This window comes from Parus major, chromosome 10 (assembly GCF_001522545.3).
Source record: "Parus major isolate Abel chromosome 10, Parus_major1.1, whole genome shotgun sequence".
In the NCBI taxonomy this organism is placed as follows: Eukaryota; Metazoa; Chordata; class Aves; order Passeriformes; family Paridae; genus Parus; species Parus major.
Window position 1 is genome coordinate 8,701,847 of NC_031779.1, and position 17,780 is coordinate 8,719,626.

Consider the following 17,780-nt stretch of genomic DNA (forward strand, 5'->3'; position numbering starts at 1 on the left):
AAATGTAAAGCAAGCAGACTGTACATCAAGCGTAGGTTTGGGGTTTGTTTTTGTTTTGTTACTGCATTTATCTGGCTATTTACATATGACAGTACACTACTTCAGCCAAACACCCTCCTCCAGAACCCAGCTCCTCCATCTGTCCTTACCTTCATGTTGCCTTCGGCCGAGCCCGTAACAAAATAGTCCTCGGAAGGATCCAGTGCAAGGGCCTTAACAGCTGACTCGTGTGCTTGGAAGGTGAAAAGGATTTGCCTCTGTCTGATGTCAAAGATGCAGATATATCCCTTCCTACCTCCAGAAATGAGCAGCTGATGCTTGGGTGCATACTGAAGTACTGTGGCACCATGGTCATGACAAGTGAAGGCTGAAGAAGAAGGATGTCAGAATTTAATAGATTTGAAACTGTAAGTAGCTCTCAATCTTAAAATGCATTTTTTCTATAAATTGCTACCTGAGTATTTTCTAGCTTTGCAGACACATTCCTTCATATAGGTAATGTCTTATCAGCTGACAGCTTATTGCTCTCATAAGAGATACTTAGATCTAATGCACAAGAAAGCATGATATTCAGTCTAAGTTACTTTAGACTACATTTACAAGGTCATACCTGAATGACCTGATGAAAGTTTAAAATTTGGGAAAATATAAAATTCACCATATGAAGTTCAGGTAAATTCCTGATTTAAAAGAAGTACAGCTGATCTTGAACAATCAGGTCTAGTGAAGTGTCCTTGCCCAGGGCAAGGTGAATGGGAAGAGACGATTTTTAAGGACCCTTCCAACCCAAACCATTCTGTGATGTTCTTTCTTCATACTTTTCCATATAGAGCAGATTAACATAATGCTAGAGAGCACGGAGAACCAGTCTGGTGCATGTATTAGTGTGCAACAGAAACCTGAACCTGTTCCCCAGTGTAAGGTTTTCCCCTTGCACCAAATGCACATGCAAGCAGTGTTTCCTTAGTCAGAAAGAAGCAGAGGTTTAATTTTCACCACAGTACTTACCATGAATAAGATTGTTTCCAGATGAAACCAAGGTGTCCCAGAGGCACACATTTCTGAGGGAGAAAAAACCAATATCATTATGGCCTAATGCTACATCATTCATGGGGTGAGGTGACTCCAAAAGTGTTCACATTTTATTTCAGTCCAGAAGACAGAACTGAACACTCTGTAGTCACTGGAGAGCATTTGCAAAGAAGACTTTTAATTATTTTCTTTGCTCTTTTATGCTTCTTAGTGGAACTATACCTTCTACCCTTAAAATGTGTACTGATCAAAGGTTGTGTCAAATAATTATAGATCTTATTCTTTTCAGAGAAAAAGAATTACCCTGCTTTGCTGAACAGATTTCTAACTCCAGCAACAGCATCATGTTAAAGTAGCTGCTTTTGGAATAAAACTTGAAAAAAATTGGTTAACTATTGACCACTCCTCACGCAAACTAAACTTGGAAACAAGCAACTGAAGAAATGATAGTCAAAGGAATTATCTGGCAAATTCAAGCTGTAACAAAACTTAGAACAATGAGCTTTAAAATGTCAGCCACACATTAATGCCCAAGAGCTTAGCAAGTTAAGGGAGGTGAATAAATAGTTTTGAAATTCTTCATTGTTTCTTTAAACACACCTGTTATCATTGGATTGTCCCGATGTAGCAACTAGACTTGAAGAGGTTATAAATGCAAAGTCACTTGTGGTTTTACTGTGGCACTGCCAACTCTATTAAAAACAAAACAAACAGAAAAGTGCAATCTTACCAGTTGTTATTTGCATCAAAATAACTGTCAGTCTGATGTCAGTGAGAGTAAAACACAAAGAGTCTTTGAAACAAAGCTTAATAACTGTCAGTTTGAAACTGAGAATGGAACAATGGATTAAAATCCAGTATAAAATGGAAAGATAGTACAATAAGTGCCAAAGAACAAATCTGCTGTATTGTGTCTCAGTTTTAAATTAAAGCTTGAGTTTTAAATTAAGCATGGTCTTCACGTTAAGAAGCAGTAAAATGTATTGAAGAGTGTATTTTTACTAAGTTTTGGGGTTATAAAGTCATTAGTCATGGCTCTAATTTTTAATTTAAACAAGGCTAATGTTGAAGGAGTATTTGTAATTACACTGTAGTTTATGGTTATTGTGCAATTGGTTTTCCAAAGATGTATCACTGAAACTTTGCAGTTGTTTTGATGAAGTGTGCCAATTAAAAAGCACCAAAATCAAACATGTCTCATGAAAGTCATACACTCTGGGCCTGTCTCAAGTTTCAAAGACTTTGCTTTCCTCTACAATAATAATAACAATAAAAAAATTGCAATTACTTACCAGGTAGGGCTTGGGATTTGAGGTGGTTTGGTTTACTTGCCAGATACTTAGAAAGCCTTCACCATCAGCAACACCACACTGCAAGGAACAAACTGCATTTATTAGCATTACATGGTGGCTACTGGATGCTTCATGATTGTCAAGTCAAAAAAAACCTAGTTTAGAAACCAAGTGAGTTCAGTGCTGATGTTTAATGATTATTTAATGATTGATGCTCTCCTGCATACTCAGTTCTTTTCTGGAAATGGAGAAAGAGTGGAAGCTTATCTTTCAAATCCTCATGTTAGATGCTAAAGCTAACAAAGGCATGATTACTCCATGACTGTACTTGAAAATACTTAAAAAAGTAAGATGCCATAAAAGCATGATAAGAACAATTGTGGAAAGATTGTAGTCATGAATGGTAAAATGACTGAGCTATATTAACCAAAATAAATAACATTAAATATTGTGTACTCTATGCAGTGTGATCTGTGAATATTTTACAAAATAATTTTAGAAATATTTATAATTAATTTTATATTTTCTCTTTAGTTGAGTTTCACAAGTACTGCCTGATGAGCTTCATGTGAAGCATAGCAACAATACGTACATCTTAATTTCTGACTTAACATCAATTCCCACATAAAGGTAAGACTGCAATATCTCAAAGCACAATCAAAACACATTTTTAGAGTAAGTCTAAATTATATTCTATGCCATGTGAAAATAGCTATGTTGAGAGACACTTTCTATTTCCAGGTATTTCCTCTTTGCTGTTTTCTAGCTATGTACAGTCATGTCCAAACTCCTTTAATTCACTTTTTATAGCATATAGCTTTTAACTACAATGAAGTTAAATATTTTGTCAGTAAAAATGCAGACAAGACCTGTTAAAATAATAGAATGGACTACATGAAAAACTGAAGAGGTTGGTATTCCTCCCAGTGTCTGTCTTTCTTTCTCCACTCTTCTTTGTGCATCTCATATCCCTCATAGAGTCACTTCTGGCCAAAGCATATCTTTTTGTACTCTTTCTGCTCTCCACTCTAGTGGAGTACACTTACAGCCTTCAACTCATGAGCTGAATTATCCCTCTCTTCCAGGTTCTTCTAGGTAATGCATTCTGTGAAAACTTTATCTTGGCCAGAATGCAAAGTGGGAGGCACTTGAAGACCTGTGCCTATACTGATTGACATCTGGACCTGACAGTCTTGGAAGTCTTTTCCAGCCTTAATGATTCTATTATAGATACAAGTGTGCATCTATAAAATAAGGAATCTCTGTAGTTTTAAAAATGTCACCATACAGGAACACATTTCTGAAGAGGGAGAACAAATAGTGTGAATATGTGGCAAATAGGATATGGGATAGCAGAAAAGAAAGGAGAATAAGGGTCAGGGTTTATTACAAAGCTCCCACATGCAGCCAAAATGCACGACACACTGTTCTAGGGCAACCTAACAGTTCTGCATGGCAGCAGTTAAAACTACTTTAGAGGTCACAGCACAACCAAACATTTCCTTATGAATGAAAACTTCAACCCCCACCAAAACCCTACATGTTGTACTTACCTTATTTCCCTGGGCATTGAAATACATCCTGGTCACCCTGGCATTCCCAGCCTGCTGGAAGCACACCAGCTGCTGTGGCCTTGTCCACTCAAACATTCGGACACTTCCATCTTGTGCTCCTGTAAGATCTAAGATTAAAAGATGATCATTAATACTACAGTATTTTGTAGAAAATTATTAATTCCATACTAGTGATTCACTTACAATACTGATGGACTGGATGTGAAGCCATTCTCTTGACGTTATTCAGATTTCTTTTAATCAGCTTTATATGAAACAAAGGAAAATTAAAATAATTTTGAAAAAGACATAAACACACTATTCAATTTTGTTTATACTTTTCAAATTTGTTTATGTGGTGCGTGTCCCCTAGTTAAAAAAGCATCTATTATACTAACATTATTTGAATGGTCCTATATCAATGTTCCCATAAGAAAGAAAACCACCCAGATTGTGCCATTATTTCCTATAACACAACAATTCTGTGCCACAGTATATGAGAAAATGCTTAGTTTGGCCTTCTTTTTGGCCTGGCCTTGGTTGCTGTTGTCCTTTAATGTCAATACTGGATTGACAGTATGATGACTAATGCACACAGATGATAAACAGCCCACTCTCCTGAGCTGCACACACAGAAGTACTCACCACACCAGCTCCAGTGCTGGTTTGCCCAGTGCCCAGCCAGGGCATGGATGGAGATGGCTGGATCTGACTCACTCCAAACGATGGTGCAGTTGAAGAAGCCAGTGTTGTGGTAGAACCACGGAAGTCAACGTCATCAGAACTGTAAAAGAACAGTTCTGCTTTAAACAAATGCTTCTTTGCTCCTAATGACCTTTGCTTATTTGTCAAGAGCCTAATGGCAGTGGGTAGAGGAAGTAACAATAATGAGACTATAAATTGATAATTCCTGCACTTATGCGGTACAAATTCCTTCCACGTACCCCAAATCTCTCCATGTTTAATCTCAAGAGATGATCCCAATATAAGAACATAAGCTCCCTTGAGAAGAATATTGCTGGGCTGCTCCTGACCTGTGTGTGCAGTGTGCAGGGAGCTGGTACAGAGGGGTGCTCACTGCAGCTGATGCATTCACAGTCCTCAGCAATGGAGGAACAATCAGCATCAGCTGCCACAGCTGCCCTCCACACTGCACTGATGCAAGGGAGCTGCAGGGTGTCCAAGGTAGCACTTTATTATCTTATCACCACATGGGATTTTACTTCACTCTGCAGTGCAGGCTTGCCTAAAGACAGTAATCATTCTCTTGCCTTCCCATACTTGCAAAACAACCTGAAACCTACTGAAGAACAGTAATTAATGTTGTTTGTATGCTCTGTTTGTGCTTACACAGGTAATATAGATACAGCCTCGCAGAAAATCAATACTCTTATTAATATAACCACAAAGAAACAATCCTACCTTTTAGACTCTCTGTCATATTCTTCCCCAATCCATATAAATGATTGAGCAGCCAGTAGAGCTGAAATATCAAGTTCTTGAACATCATGTGTAGATGCCAAAACAATTTCATTGCTGTTTGCCTATGCAGCACAAACACAAAATTTATACTAACTATAATTAAGATATTTTATTACATTTTTAGTAGTATTAGAGACTTACCTTGTTAACGGCAAATGCCATTATCATATCTGATTCTTTGTGAATGATTTTTGCTTTTCCTCCAGGGTATCCAAGATCTGCTTCAACCTACAAAACATTTATAAAAAACTTCAATTAGCACGAAAATCCATTTTGTAGTGGTACATTCAGAGTGCAAAAATCTATAAAAATAAAATTCATGCAAGAAAAGTTCAGTGGCCTTAGCATTGTTTCAGTAGCTAAACTTTAGACTTCTCATACTCTTTGGTGTTCTAGAAGCCAAAAGTGATTTGAGTGTGAGAAACACAAAGTTGTGTGTGCAACACTATTTACAAGGTGTTCACTCATCCCAATTATCAGGACATCTGAAGTTAGTTCATGGATTAAAAGCCTGTCACACAGACTACACAGAACATACAGCTTCTGTTAGTCACATTAGGAAAAAAAAAGCCAGTTCCACAGAACTTTTAAGAATGTGCTAGAGGTTTGGGAGAAGGGATACTACCTTGTTTTTGTGATCTTCTGCTACGCAGTTTTGTTTGACCTGCTCCACACGATCTTCTACAGACTACATAACATCACACAGTCACAAACACAAAACACATGCACAAACAAATATAAAAAAAGAATGAAACATTCCAAACTAGATTTTAAAGGCCACTCTGTCAGTAAATGATGACAAATGTATTTTTAATTTTTTATAAAAGGCACAGAAACTAAGACAGGAATCTAAACAAACTCACTTAAAATGTAATGCCTCCTAGATGAACACAAAATGTATGATATACTAAATAAATGGAGGAGTAATACACACACAAACTCCATACTTACAGGAATTCTAAAAGATATTAAATAATATACTTATTTCCCATGGTATTTATGTGTTGGCTTAAATTTTCAGCTAGAACATAGCAGTTGTAACTGGCACAATTTGTAAAGCCCCATATTATATATTACTATATAATATTACTTTTATATGTATATATTACTCATGCATATATACATATACACAAATGAATAGCACATTTAAATTTCTTTTTCAGTATGACACACGCACAAAAAAAAATATTCAAATTTCTTTGCTTATTACTGTTACTGCAAATGTTCTGTTTATTAGGATAGTCATAAAAATGACATATGTCATGTTTAAAAATATTTGGTTTAGTTGATATCCCAATCAACAACGTGACAGTTATGTTGATTTTGAAAAAAATCCAAAAATTGTTAAATGAGAGAAACTGAAATGTCAATGAAAAATGGGAAGGCAAATTAAATACTGAGGAGACCGAGGAACAGTTATACTTGAGCTTTGTTTTTTTAAAAAAATTACATCTTTTGTTTACCTCACTCTGCTTTCTTTTCTTTGTGAATATATATCTTATGAAAGTCTCTTGAAGAAGTTCTTGCTTCACAAGAAAATGCCAGAGCCTTTTTGCTGGAAGAGCTGAGTAATCCTTTGATCTGGATAAAGCAGAGGAAGGAAAGAAAGTATCCTGAGTTGGAGGGGACCCATGAGGATGATTGAAGTCTAACTCAAGTCTAAGAATTCCACTGTGTGCCTGAGAGTGTTGACCAAACATCTCTGTGCCCCCTTCCCCAGGGAGTCTGTTCCAGTGCTCACCTTCTGGGTGAAGAACCTTTTTCTAATTACACACCTAAACCACCCCTGACACAGCTTCAGGCCATTCCCTTGTGTCCTGTCACTGTCACCAGAGAGCAGAGATCAGAGCCTGCCCCTCCTCTTCCCCTACCAAGGGAGCTGTACCTGCAGTGAGGTGTCCCCTCAGTCTCCCCCAGGCTGAACAAACCAAGTGTCTCCAGCTGCTCCTCACACAGCTTCACCTCCAGACCTTTCACCATCTTCACTGCCCTCCTTTGGGTGCTCTCTAATAGTTTAATATCCTCATTATATTGTGGTACCCAAACCTGCCTCAGTGAGTGAGGTGAGGTTGTCCCAGCCCAGAGCAGACAGGGACAATCCCCTCCCTGCCCAGCTGGGCCTGGTGCTCCCCAGGACACACTTGGCTCTCCTGGCTGCCAGGGCACTGCTGAGCCATTTTGCACTGTTGACTCAGTTGTAGTTTAATATATTGAGAAAAGCAAGCTATTTTTGAGTCAAAAACACAGCTCGCTATCTGCATTTACAGACACCTCCAGGCATGACATTGTCTAAACACAGGAGAATTAGCCTCAAAAAGACCTTAGTACAACTGTCTTTCTCCTCCTCCAGACATCTGCATGTATTACATAACTCTTCTGTTGCTGGGATAGGGTGAGAGACAACTGCTACTGAAGGAATAGTAAAACAGGTTGAATTAGGTGTTCCCAGCAGCAGCCACTGCCTTCAATTCCTACAACTTCTGCTCTTTCATCATTTTCCTTTCTTGTTGCAGCTGTGAAAGGTGCAGCAGAGTAAGTAAAGGCTGCTGCAGCTGCATAAGAATGAGCAAAGGGATGTGGGAAAATGGTTTCTGTAGAATATTTCCTACTAGACCTAAGAGCTAGACAACCTTCGTTTGGCTGTTGAACATAAAGAGGAAATGAAACTCTTTAGAATTTCTGTTATCAAAGAATATGTTTTTGCTAGAAAAAATACTTACTTGAATGGTGTATTTTCAGGTTCAATCATTGCTTTATTGCGGAGAATAGCTGGTCCTGCCCCTACACCAAGGTCACTGGGGTAAGTATTGATGTAGTTTGGAGGTGGACCTTCAAACTGGTCCATTCTATCTTGAAGAATCTGTTCCCAGTGTTCCAAATTTTTTATTACAGCAATGCCCAATGGAGATGTTACAGGAAGATCTAAACAGAAATATTAATAAAGTATGGCTCAGAGAAAAAAATAAAGTTACAACGAGTATAAATCCCCACAATAACATAACAATTAAAAAAAAAACTTGAAAGGAAATGTACATGTTGGCAATTGTAATAAATAATGTATTTAATTATTTGAATTTTAAAGTTAAAACATGAAGTCTGACAGAAAGCCACATATACAGAAAAATTAAATGTAAAGCAGAGTTTAGCATACCAGTGAATTCCAGACCAGCGATGGGAAAGAAGTTCTTAATGTTGTGCAGAACTAATTTTACCATTGTCAGATGTAGAAGAGCCCAGCTATATAAAAAGAATAGATTTAGTCATGTTAAAAAAAATTAACATTCTCTACAGAGTATTTTAATTCTTCAAGCAAATGCACAGGTTATAAAAACACTGTAGAAAGGTTCTATTTAACCTGTTCCTCATTCAAAAACCACATGCTTGCAGTCTAATTCATTATTTTAGAGCTGGCATTGTGGTACCTTATGTTGACTGTTAAAAATGAAAATGGGTTTTTCTCAGTTGTTTTCCCCTCCCCAAAAACTGCAAACCACATAACTTTAACTTCCTAATCCCCTTTTTTCTGGCAAGTAAATGGGGAACTGTTATTGTGACAAGAATTTGTAATTTCTGTAATCCCACTGCCATAGACAAGTCTGCCCATAGTACTAAAATTGTTTAACTTATGTTGGATGGTGCAGAAGATCCATGTCTGTTTTTTTTTTAATTTGGAAGCAAAGGTAAGCATATGACATAATTATTTTAAAATAGTGACATCTTCTGCTGACCTGTAAGAATTGGCATCTGTGTGCTCCTGGATCTGCACATCGGAGAGGAAAGCGTCGTCCTCCTCCTCATCACTGTGAATGCTTTCATCAGAATCGTATATAACACCACTGTCTGACAAAGGGAGAAAGGGCTGCAATGCAAAGCAAAAGTCTCTATAAAAACAATACTCTCTTCTCTCACTTCACTTATGATTCTCTTAGAGTTTAAATGGTAGCAATTTAACCTGTAAGTCAATGGCCCTAAAAATACAAGTAATTAGCGAGGGGGAAAAGTGTTAATCACTATTATTGACAAGAGGCATGTTTTGAAAATCAAGTAATAGACTTGTAGGTCTTTATCTTTTATTATGAGCATAATATTCTGCATCCTACTACTAACAGTGCTCAAAATTTTCACTTTATTTTTGTCCTTTAAAACCTAATGGAATTTTCAATTACCTTTGCCATAAAATAGTCCCACATGCTGAGCTCTGGAGGAATAAACTTTTCTTTATAAGAAGGTCTTTCTGCAGGTACAGGTGGTGGTACATTGCTGTCTTTTACAGGTCTTCCTGGCACCAGCATTCTCATGTTAAACCTACGGCGGTGTTTATCCATTTCTTCTGATGGAAGAGGAGGTGCTAAATTCAGGTAATTAAAAAAGCTGATATTAGTATTGCATCTTTAAAATGTATGTATTTTATAACTGAAACAACTAACACCACTGTTATTGGTACTAATTTCTACTGATTTAAAGTCAAAGCCAGCCTAAATAAAGTAAGTGTAATAATAAAAAAGTTTCATTTTGATAAATTCAATAACTGTGGCATTTAGGCATTGGATATATTATGAAAAATACATTTTACTTTACATTTACATAGTGGATTAAGTTCTTAGGAGAAGTAGCTTTTAAAAAGTTTTTAAGCTGAAAAATTTCTCAAGAAAGAAACTCAGAAACTTTGTTGAGAAATAAAGCAATATGGAAAATATTACTAAACAGTATGCTGCACAATTAGCAGCTACTCAAATATAAACCAAAGAATTCTTAGTGTAGTGATGAAAATTTGAATAGAAAGATAGGCTTTTTGACAACTGAAGTCTACTTTAAAGTGTTATGATTTTAAATGCCTTAATAGTAACCAAAATATTAATGTGGAATTTGTTTTTCAAAGTGTTATTGGCCAGGCAACATTGAAGATCACACTTACTTTATTACAAGGGAGCTAGGTATTTAAAAACTATTCTTTTTGTCTAAAAAGCCACTACCAACACTCATCTACACTGCAAGTCTTTACAAACCTTCGTTAACATCCTCTGAAACATCAGAAGCTGTAGCAGCTTGAAGGTTAAAGGAAAACAGAATACATCTCAAATAAAAAGACTTACAGAAGTTATTAATACTATCACTTTATGAAAATAACTGCCCTAAATGCATTTAACTTATTCCATAGGACAAATACCTTTTGTGCATACTTGTAATAGTGCAATGCCTTATTACTGTTTGGTTTTAAATTCTGGAGAGGGAATATCTAATTTTTGCGTAAGTTTGAAGCCTATTGGTGATTTTAAAGTCTGTGTGATGTGATTTTCAGTACTGCTGAATTTTATCACAAATGGTTGTATCTGTCTTTGTCTTCAGAGTCTGAATTCAATCTCCAGTTTTGCTTTTCATGCAGCATTTTAACACTTGCTCATCAGTCTTTGTAAAAATCCTGGGTTTAGTTGGAGTTTACATATGCATGAGCTGTTTTTCTGCCAGATGAAGTTGGTATTTCTTCTTTGTGGTCTTGTGCTAGGTGAAAACCTACCTTGCAGTAGAAACTGATTTCAGAAATACTGTTCCCTAGGTAGTGCAACCATTAAATAACAACACTCATCCATACAAAAACCCATAGGTACTAACACTGATTTATATCACCTGGGGTTTTTTTCCCCCTAAAAATAATGTCTGAAAGTCCTGGAAAATGTTATAAGTAAGCACCTACTATTACTTTTATTATTATAGTAACTGTACAGTTTTTATGGCAAATTCAAAATGTGCTGGATGCCATACAAAGGACAACTGCAAAGCTATTATTTGTCTCAGCCTTTTTAGCTAATGTAACAGTTTTCTTGAGAGTAGTTTCTTAAATTCTGCTTTGGTCTTTAAAAGGAAGGAAGGCTCTCCTCCTAGGTCAGTAGGAGGTATAAAGTGCACCCAAGTGCAAAAGACACAAAGACAGCAGTGTACCTGGGATGTTTTCGGACTGCCTGCGGGGTTTCACGAGCAGCTTGACGCCCCCTCCGAAGACAGCAGCCCACATGCGGCTGTTGAGCGGGTGCGCCGCCAGCCGGAACAGCTCGTTACACGAGTTGGTGGCCAGGGCATGGATCAGCAGGCTCAGGTACACGGCCACAACAGCTTCACACAGCAGGATGTTCAGCTTTGGCTGGTCTTCATCCTGAGCTGAGCTTAAGAGGTTGATAAGTGAACTAACACCTGCAAAGAGGAAAAATTCTGGGATTAAATGAGTAGGACAAATGCACAAAAAGAAGGCGTTTTACTCTACACTTTATGGTAAACACTAGTAGGCACATCATGCTTTTATTTAGATGAAACATTCTATTAGCAGTTTTCTTAAAATCATAAAGATCAAAATTTCAAAAAGCCTTCTTGGGTGTGGGACTTTTGCACTGCACTTCTCTGCAAATACTATGGGAAGTTTAGTGTGCCTATGAAATTCCTGCACCATTTCAACAGTTCATGCATCAGAATTAGCTGCTTTGATGGCTATACCAGTACAGCATACATGTAGGACAGTACTGTGGAGAAAATAGAGGTAACCTTGCTGGGGGGTTAGGCAGACTGGAGGAAATAATTTTGGGGTGACAGATCATCTTTAAGTTTATCCTAAAGATCATGGTTTCTTCAAGCAAGATGTTTGCCATATAAAAAGTTTATTTTTATTTGTTTTGATACGTGAAAAAGTGACAGGCTGTTACTATTTTGAGAACTAAGATAGAAACATTTGTCATTGATTTCCCACTATTTCATCCCTCATACAGGACAGTGAAATAATTCTGGCACATGGAGCTCATCCAGTGGAGGTAAAAGTAACCTTATGTTAGTCTCACCAGGCCACTGAGCAGGAGATGAGTTTGGAGTTGCGTGCTCTTCAATGCTTTCTGTCCTCAGTCTGCGTCGATCACTCAAAAGCAGGCCTTGATAAACCATCCCAGTGAACTGATTTGCTTCTGTTTGACTGCTACATACAAATAAATTTTTTTTCTGATGAGAAAGTGAGTGTCTCAAGTGAGAGTGACATCATATTTTCCTACTGTTTATTGAAAACCCTGAATGGTTGGTGTTATTTTATCTGTGTGAAATTGATTTGGCATATCCAAGTTAGCAGCATTTAATGTGTACAAGTATCTTTACCCATGCACAAACATTTAATCCCTTTTAAAGTCACATGCAGGAAGAATTTTCATTCAGGATGCACAAAGTACACTGCAAATTGTAGGACTGTATGAAAACTTCCCTCTTTACCTGTAGCTGTGGCTGTCACATAGTGCTTGATAAATGGATGCAGAAAGTGAAGCTGCTAAAGAATGAAGTGTGTACACCTAAAATAAAGAGAACCAATAAGCTATATGTTTTATATAAAAGTATAGAGTAAATGATATAAGAATATGAGTAAAATACATTTCTTTCTAGCAGCTATTGAAAATGTGTTCTGCAGGACTGTTCTAGTTTTAAACCAAGTGTAAGAAATAGTAACTGAATGTTACTTTAAGTTTACAGTGCAGTGCTTAAAAAATCACAACTGTTTGTTCAAGACAATTTGATGGCAGTCAACACCTTCTAATATCATATCAAGACAATTAACTTGATTCTAATACAGAACAGCCACAGTAAATGAGCATACTGAAGCAGTGTTTAAGCATGTCCTGTTATGACAATGAATTTGATGGAATGGTTCCTGGAAGCTGAACTATATAACACTGCAGTTCAATGTAGTAATAGCTACTCCATATACAAAGTTTGTGTAGTCATGATATAATACTTTTATCTAAAATCTCTTTTTTTTACCTCATTTATGTGCTTATAAATTCCATTAGTCTCCAGGAGTAAGAAAATAATTGGTTCTGCCTCATAATGCAACAAAAACAGTCCAGTTCTTAAAAAGAGGAAATGCAAGGATTTATTGGAAAGTTCAATGAAATCTGCAGTGTGAAGAAAATGGTACTGTCCAACTGTTAAAAAAGTAAACTTTCCTAAACTCACCCTGTGCTCTTTCCTGTCTTTTCCTACTAAAATCTTTCCATTTCATCAAACATTAGGCCTTAGATTAAAGCTATGAATTACCTTGACATCTTCAATATTAGGATGTGGTGGTGATTTCATCTGCACAATAGTGTAAAGTATATCATGGATGTGGTTGTTTAAGTACAGCACAGGATTAGCTATCACAGTTTTTGTGGATGCTATGCTCGCAGAAAGCAGTGGTAATGTTGTGGGTAGTGGAAGTGGAGACTGAAGTTGCTTTACAGTAGTTTCCTGTTTAAAAGAAAAGATTGAATTTAAAATCATTGCTTTGAAAAAAAAATTAAAATAGAGATGATTTTGCATCTTCAGTATATTTCCCAGGTTATTTATCCTCTTCCACTGCTGTCTACTCAGTATAGACAAGATTTTACTGTCAAAAGCAAGTTATTAATGACTATAATAACAAGGTGTTATTAGGAGGATTTTCTGCTAAGAAACTAACTAAAAATGTACTTGCAGTAGCAAAAGTTGATACAATAGTCACTGGTCTAAGTTTAGTAACAAAGTCAAATTTGTAGTCATCTGAGTTTCTCAAGGAGAAACAAACAGAACTTAAAAAAATTCTTTAATGTGCATTCTAAGCCAAGTACCACCATAACAGCTGTCTGTTGCCCCTGAAATAGGAGAAATCTAGGACTAAAGCCTGTTGAAAGACTTCCCAGTATCAGATTATCTGCTGCAGCTCAGTCTAGTAATTAATATTTGCTGTAAAATACCTCTTCTTGTATGAAATGTAGAAAATGCCATAACAGAATAAAGAGAGTAGTCTGACTTTGTACTATTTGTTGAGCCTTGAAGCCAAGACCCCTTGTAGCTCCTTTGCATGATTTGCAGAGGTCTGTGAATGAGATTTTGTTTTATTTCATGTGGATTTAATTTATTAACAGGCACTTAGAAACTGTGACCAAAATTATGTCATAGTAACACATACAATGCTGCAGCTACAATATAAAACAGCAACATTTATATTCCATAATCATAAGTAGCCTGATCTTCAGTGTCACATAGCAGATTCTTCAGAACCAAATAATCCACATCAGGAAAAGCAGTACACTTAAATAGCAAGTTCTTTCTCCAAGAACATTAACGTTATCATGATCATTAGACTTTCAGAATATTAGCAGCATCTGTTTAGGCACACACTCATGCATTTGACATAACTGACAGTCTAGAACTGTTCACATTCATCAATAGTAATCAGTCAAATTTACTTTACCTGCTGTGACTCCTGCAGCAAGAACTTCAGCTCCATCCTTACAGATGCTAAACCTCCACCCTGTGCCCCGTGAAGACTACAGTAACTGAGAAAAACTCTGAGAAGAGCTTGGTTCTTCTGCAGCCACCACTTCCGTCTCTCAGCGTGCTCTCGCTTTGCCTGCAACCTCCGTCTTTCGATCTGGTGCCGTTCGTAGGAGCCAATGTCTGGCTTATCCATAATATCTTCGGGGTCAAGCAGATCCCCATTTACTTTGGTGTATGTTTTACAGTAGTCTTTGTCCCCTGCATCGTGGTTGCATATTTCATGCATAGCAGCAATCTCTTTTTCCAGCCAGTTGTACAGCTGAAATCTGAGCTTTCCTCCATCCACTTCGTAACCTGTAGCCAAAGTCCTCAGTTCAGTCATAAGGATTTTCAAACAGGCTCTGAACTTCAGCTGCTCAGCAATAACATCAACCTCAGTGTCTCCTGCCTCAGCAACCTCCCCATGTGGTGTTTGAGCCACGCTGGTGTCTGACGTCCTCTCATCTTCACTCTTAGAATCGGACTTTTTCATCATTATCCCAACATCCTTGTCTTCTTCATCTGACCCATTTTTGTCTTCACCCCAATCAAGAGTAAGAGGCTCATCATCAAATTTTACTGCTGGTTGACTCCAGTCAAATTGTGCTGCAGATTCAACAGTGCTCTCCAAACCAAAGGAAGCTGAAATGGGTTTTGACCAGTCTATGTCACCACTTCCAGCACCATCCTGTAGGGCTTTGGAATCTGAAACATCAGCCTGGATTGAAGGACTGGATGAGTCTTTTTCTCCAGCTACAGGAGACTTTTTTCTTATTTTTGGAATTTTGGAAAGGACTTCAAGAGCTAGTACAGGGCAGCCCACTTTAAAATGAGCGTTCGCAGTAGTGAAGAATAATTTTCTTTCTATAAGATTAATCTTATCAACAAAGCTTTTCTCAGTTTTTAGACCTAAGGTGGCCAGAGTTCCTTCTGGTGAGCTGAAGTATCTCCGGATGAGCAAAGGGTGTGTCCGAAGATAGTTGTAAAAACTGAACACCACAGGATTGCAGGATTTGACAATAACTGAGGAATCAAACAGAGATGAGTGACATCTACTGAAAATGCCTTTTAGATGGTATTATTCTGTTCTGCAGTTATTTCCTGCATTATAGATTTATCAAAACACACAAACAAAGACAATTTTGGGTCTAGTTATCAAAATAATATGAAATAATTTCTTATTCCCCACAAAAAGAATAAAGGTATGAGCTGGATGAGCAGAAACATAGAAATTCTATAATTTGCCTCACAGTTACATTGCACTCAGCTAAGCTAAAAGGCAGCTGAGATGATCATCCAGGCAGAGACTTCCCAAAGGAAATTCCTATAGGGAATTATATGTTGAAGAGATGGGATAGAAAATCCTGCTACAATATTGCTAATTCCTAGAAGTAAGAATAAGAATTTAAGTCCACTGGAAAAAACACCAACCATTCATTACTAGAGAAGTATTGTATGGAAGTGTCAAAGACAGCTCTCTTCAGCTTAGCTAACAGAAACTAAGTTTGGTGTTAGAGGGTTGAAAACAACCCTTGGAAAGAAAACAGATATTTATATTTAAAGCATTTCTCCCACTCTTCTTTTTCTTAATAAGTTTGCCCTATCAGATTAATAATTTTTCCCTTACCTGGGTTTTCATCATCATCTTTGGGTGTTTGTTCCAACAGTGTATCCAGTGCTCGTGTGTAATCTTTCATTATCCAGTATGCAATACTTCTCAGAAATGGATCAGAATGCAACTTAGTACAGCTGAACCCAGTTCCATCCTTCTGGCAACCCAAAATCTTTTCATAGAGAATGGAGGTGTATGTGACAGAGGTCTCAAACTCAGATTCATACAAACGAGCAATGACCATGGCCAACTGGATGTCTTCCATCTTCTCAAGGCACACCTATGATAAGCAGTGGGGAAAAGGTTGTTTTCTGAGGAAAAGAGAGGTCTATAAAATAAAGTAAATAGCAATATATGTTTACAGAACAGATAATTTTTTTTCTCCTCTTATCTGTTCTTTGTAGTATAAATTAACCTTCAGGTCAAAAATGTGGTAAGTGATGTATATCCATTATATATATGTAAGTAACATTTTCCTTTGTTTGGAAAGAGGTGTATTTTTTCTGTTTTTTATGCATAGCAGTACATAGCATTAAAAAATTAATATGGCAGAAGATAAAGATGACTATTTTTATTCTATCTAGTAGAATAATTACACCTCCAACTTCCATGTTATTACGTAACTGGTAAGATATTTTTCACACCATCTTGTCCAGAATTAAATACATAATGCAGAAAATAGATTCTCAAGTGAAGACAAACATATTGTAAATAATAGGCAGGTATTTTAAAGGTTCTCTATCTCCCATCCTCTCCTGAGAGATACTGCTTAGCTTATGATCCTTCTCACAGCTCCCACCTCCCTTGTGGCAAGCAGCATCATAACTCCACTAAAAAGGGATCCCAGAACTGCTTCAGAAGAGAACTCTTGACTTCTTTTTTTTTTTTTTTACTTAATGTTGTACCAATAGGTTATGCAGAATAGCTGGAGGCTGAATAGAGTGCTACAACTTAATTGTGTAGTTTGAACAAAGTTTTGCCATAAGGGTCACAGCTGGTACTCCCAAGAGTGCTTCTACTGAGGAATGGTGTATCTGAAGGATTATTCTGGCCTTTAAATCAGCTTCCCAGCTGTTTTTCACAGTACTGTAGAGGTAAATGGTATGTCTGCAGGGCACAAGGGGGGGTCCTATGTGGACATACCGTCCCATTTGTGCTGCCACAATCTGTAAAAACTTTGTCAGAGAAGAGCTAGTAAGAATGCAGTAACAGGTCAAATTAGAAACTGAAACTTAATTTCTCAAAAGTGGATACCTCTATAGCATCTTTTAGTGAACCTGCTAGCAAGAAAAATGCAGCTGACTGCTCAAAACGTTGTTTTCCCAACAAAGCAAAAGCATTTTTTAAAGCAGCTTTACGCCATCGGTCTTCATTGAAGTTGTGGCTGAAAAAGGCAGTCATCTTTTCATCATGCTGGGACCTGTATAAAGAAATGCAATGTATAGAGCTATTTATTATGTACCTTAGCATACTATCATTGAACAACATTACTTGAAATTAAACTCTACTCTT

At 37.1% G+C, this 17,780-nt stretch overlaps 1 protein-coding gene across 2 annotated transcripts in view; it reads right to left on the reverse strand.

The window, feature by feature from the left end:
• DMXL2 (Dmx like 2) overlaps positions 1-17,780 on the reverse strand; it is a 47,964-nt gene that overhangs the window by 2,413 nt on the left and 27,771 nt on the right. The window contains exons 22-43 of one of the 2 annotated variants that reach the window (XM_015638696.3): positions 17,523-17,688; positions 16,284-16,548; positions 14,592-15,679; positions 13,415-13,606; positions 12,596-12,672; positions 12,181-12,311; positions 11,297-11,545; positions 9,526-9,707; positions 9,088-9,218; positions 8,511-8,596; positions 8,080-8,281; positions 6,823-6,940; positions 5,985-6,047; positions 5,501-5,587; positions 5,300-5,421; positions 4,523-4,661; positions 4,082-4,142; positions 3,878-4,005; positions 2,325-2,402; positions 1,633-1,724; positions 1,009-1,061; positions 150-367 (exon numbers count right to left, since the gene is read on the reverse strand). In XM_015638696.3, the coding sequence (XP_015494182.1) occupies positions 150-367; positions 1,009-1,061; positions 1,633-1,724; positions 2,325-2,402; positions 3,878-4,005; positions 4,082-4,142; positions 4,523-4,661; positions 5,300-5,421; positions 5,501-5,587; positions 5,985-6,047; positions 6,823-6,940; positions 8,080-8,281; positions 8,511-8,596; positions 9,088-9,218; positions 9,526-9,707; positions 11,297-11,545; positions 12,181-12,311; positions 12,596-12,672; positions 13,415-13,606; positions 14,592-15,679; positions 16,284-16,548; positions 17,523-17,688 (3,928 nt within the window). The remainder of the gene's footprint in view (positions 1-149; positions 368-1,008; positions 1,062-1,632; positions 1,725-2,324; positions 2,403-3,877; positions 4,006-4,081; positions 4,143-4,522; positions 4,662-5,299; positions 5,422-5,500; positions 5,588-5,984; positions 6,048-6,822; positions 6,941-8,079; positions 8,282-8,510; positions 8,597-9,087; positions 9,219-9,525; positions 9,708-11,296; positions 11,546-12,180; positions 12,312-12,595; positions 12,673-13,414; positions 13,607-14,591; positions 15,680-16,283; positions 16,549-17,522; positions 17,689-17,780) is intronic. The other variant, XM_015638697.1, reaches the window with a different exon arrangement.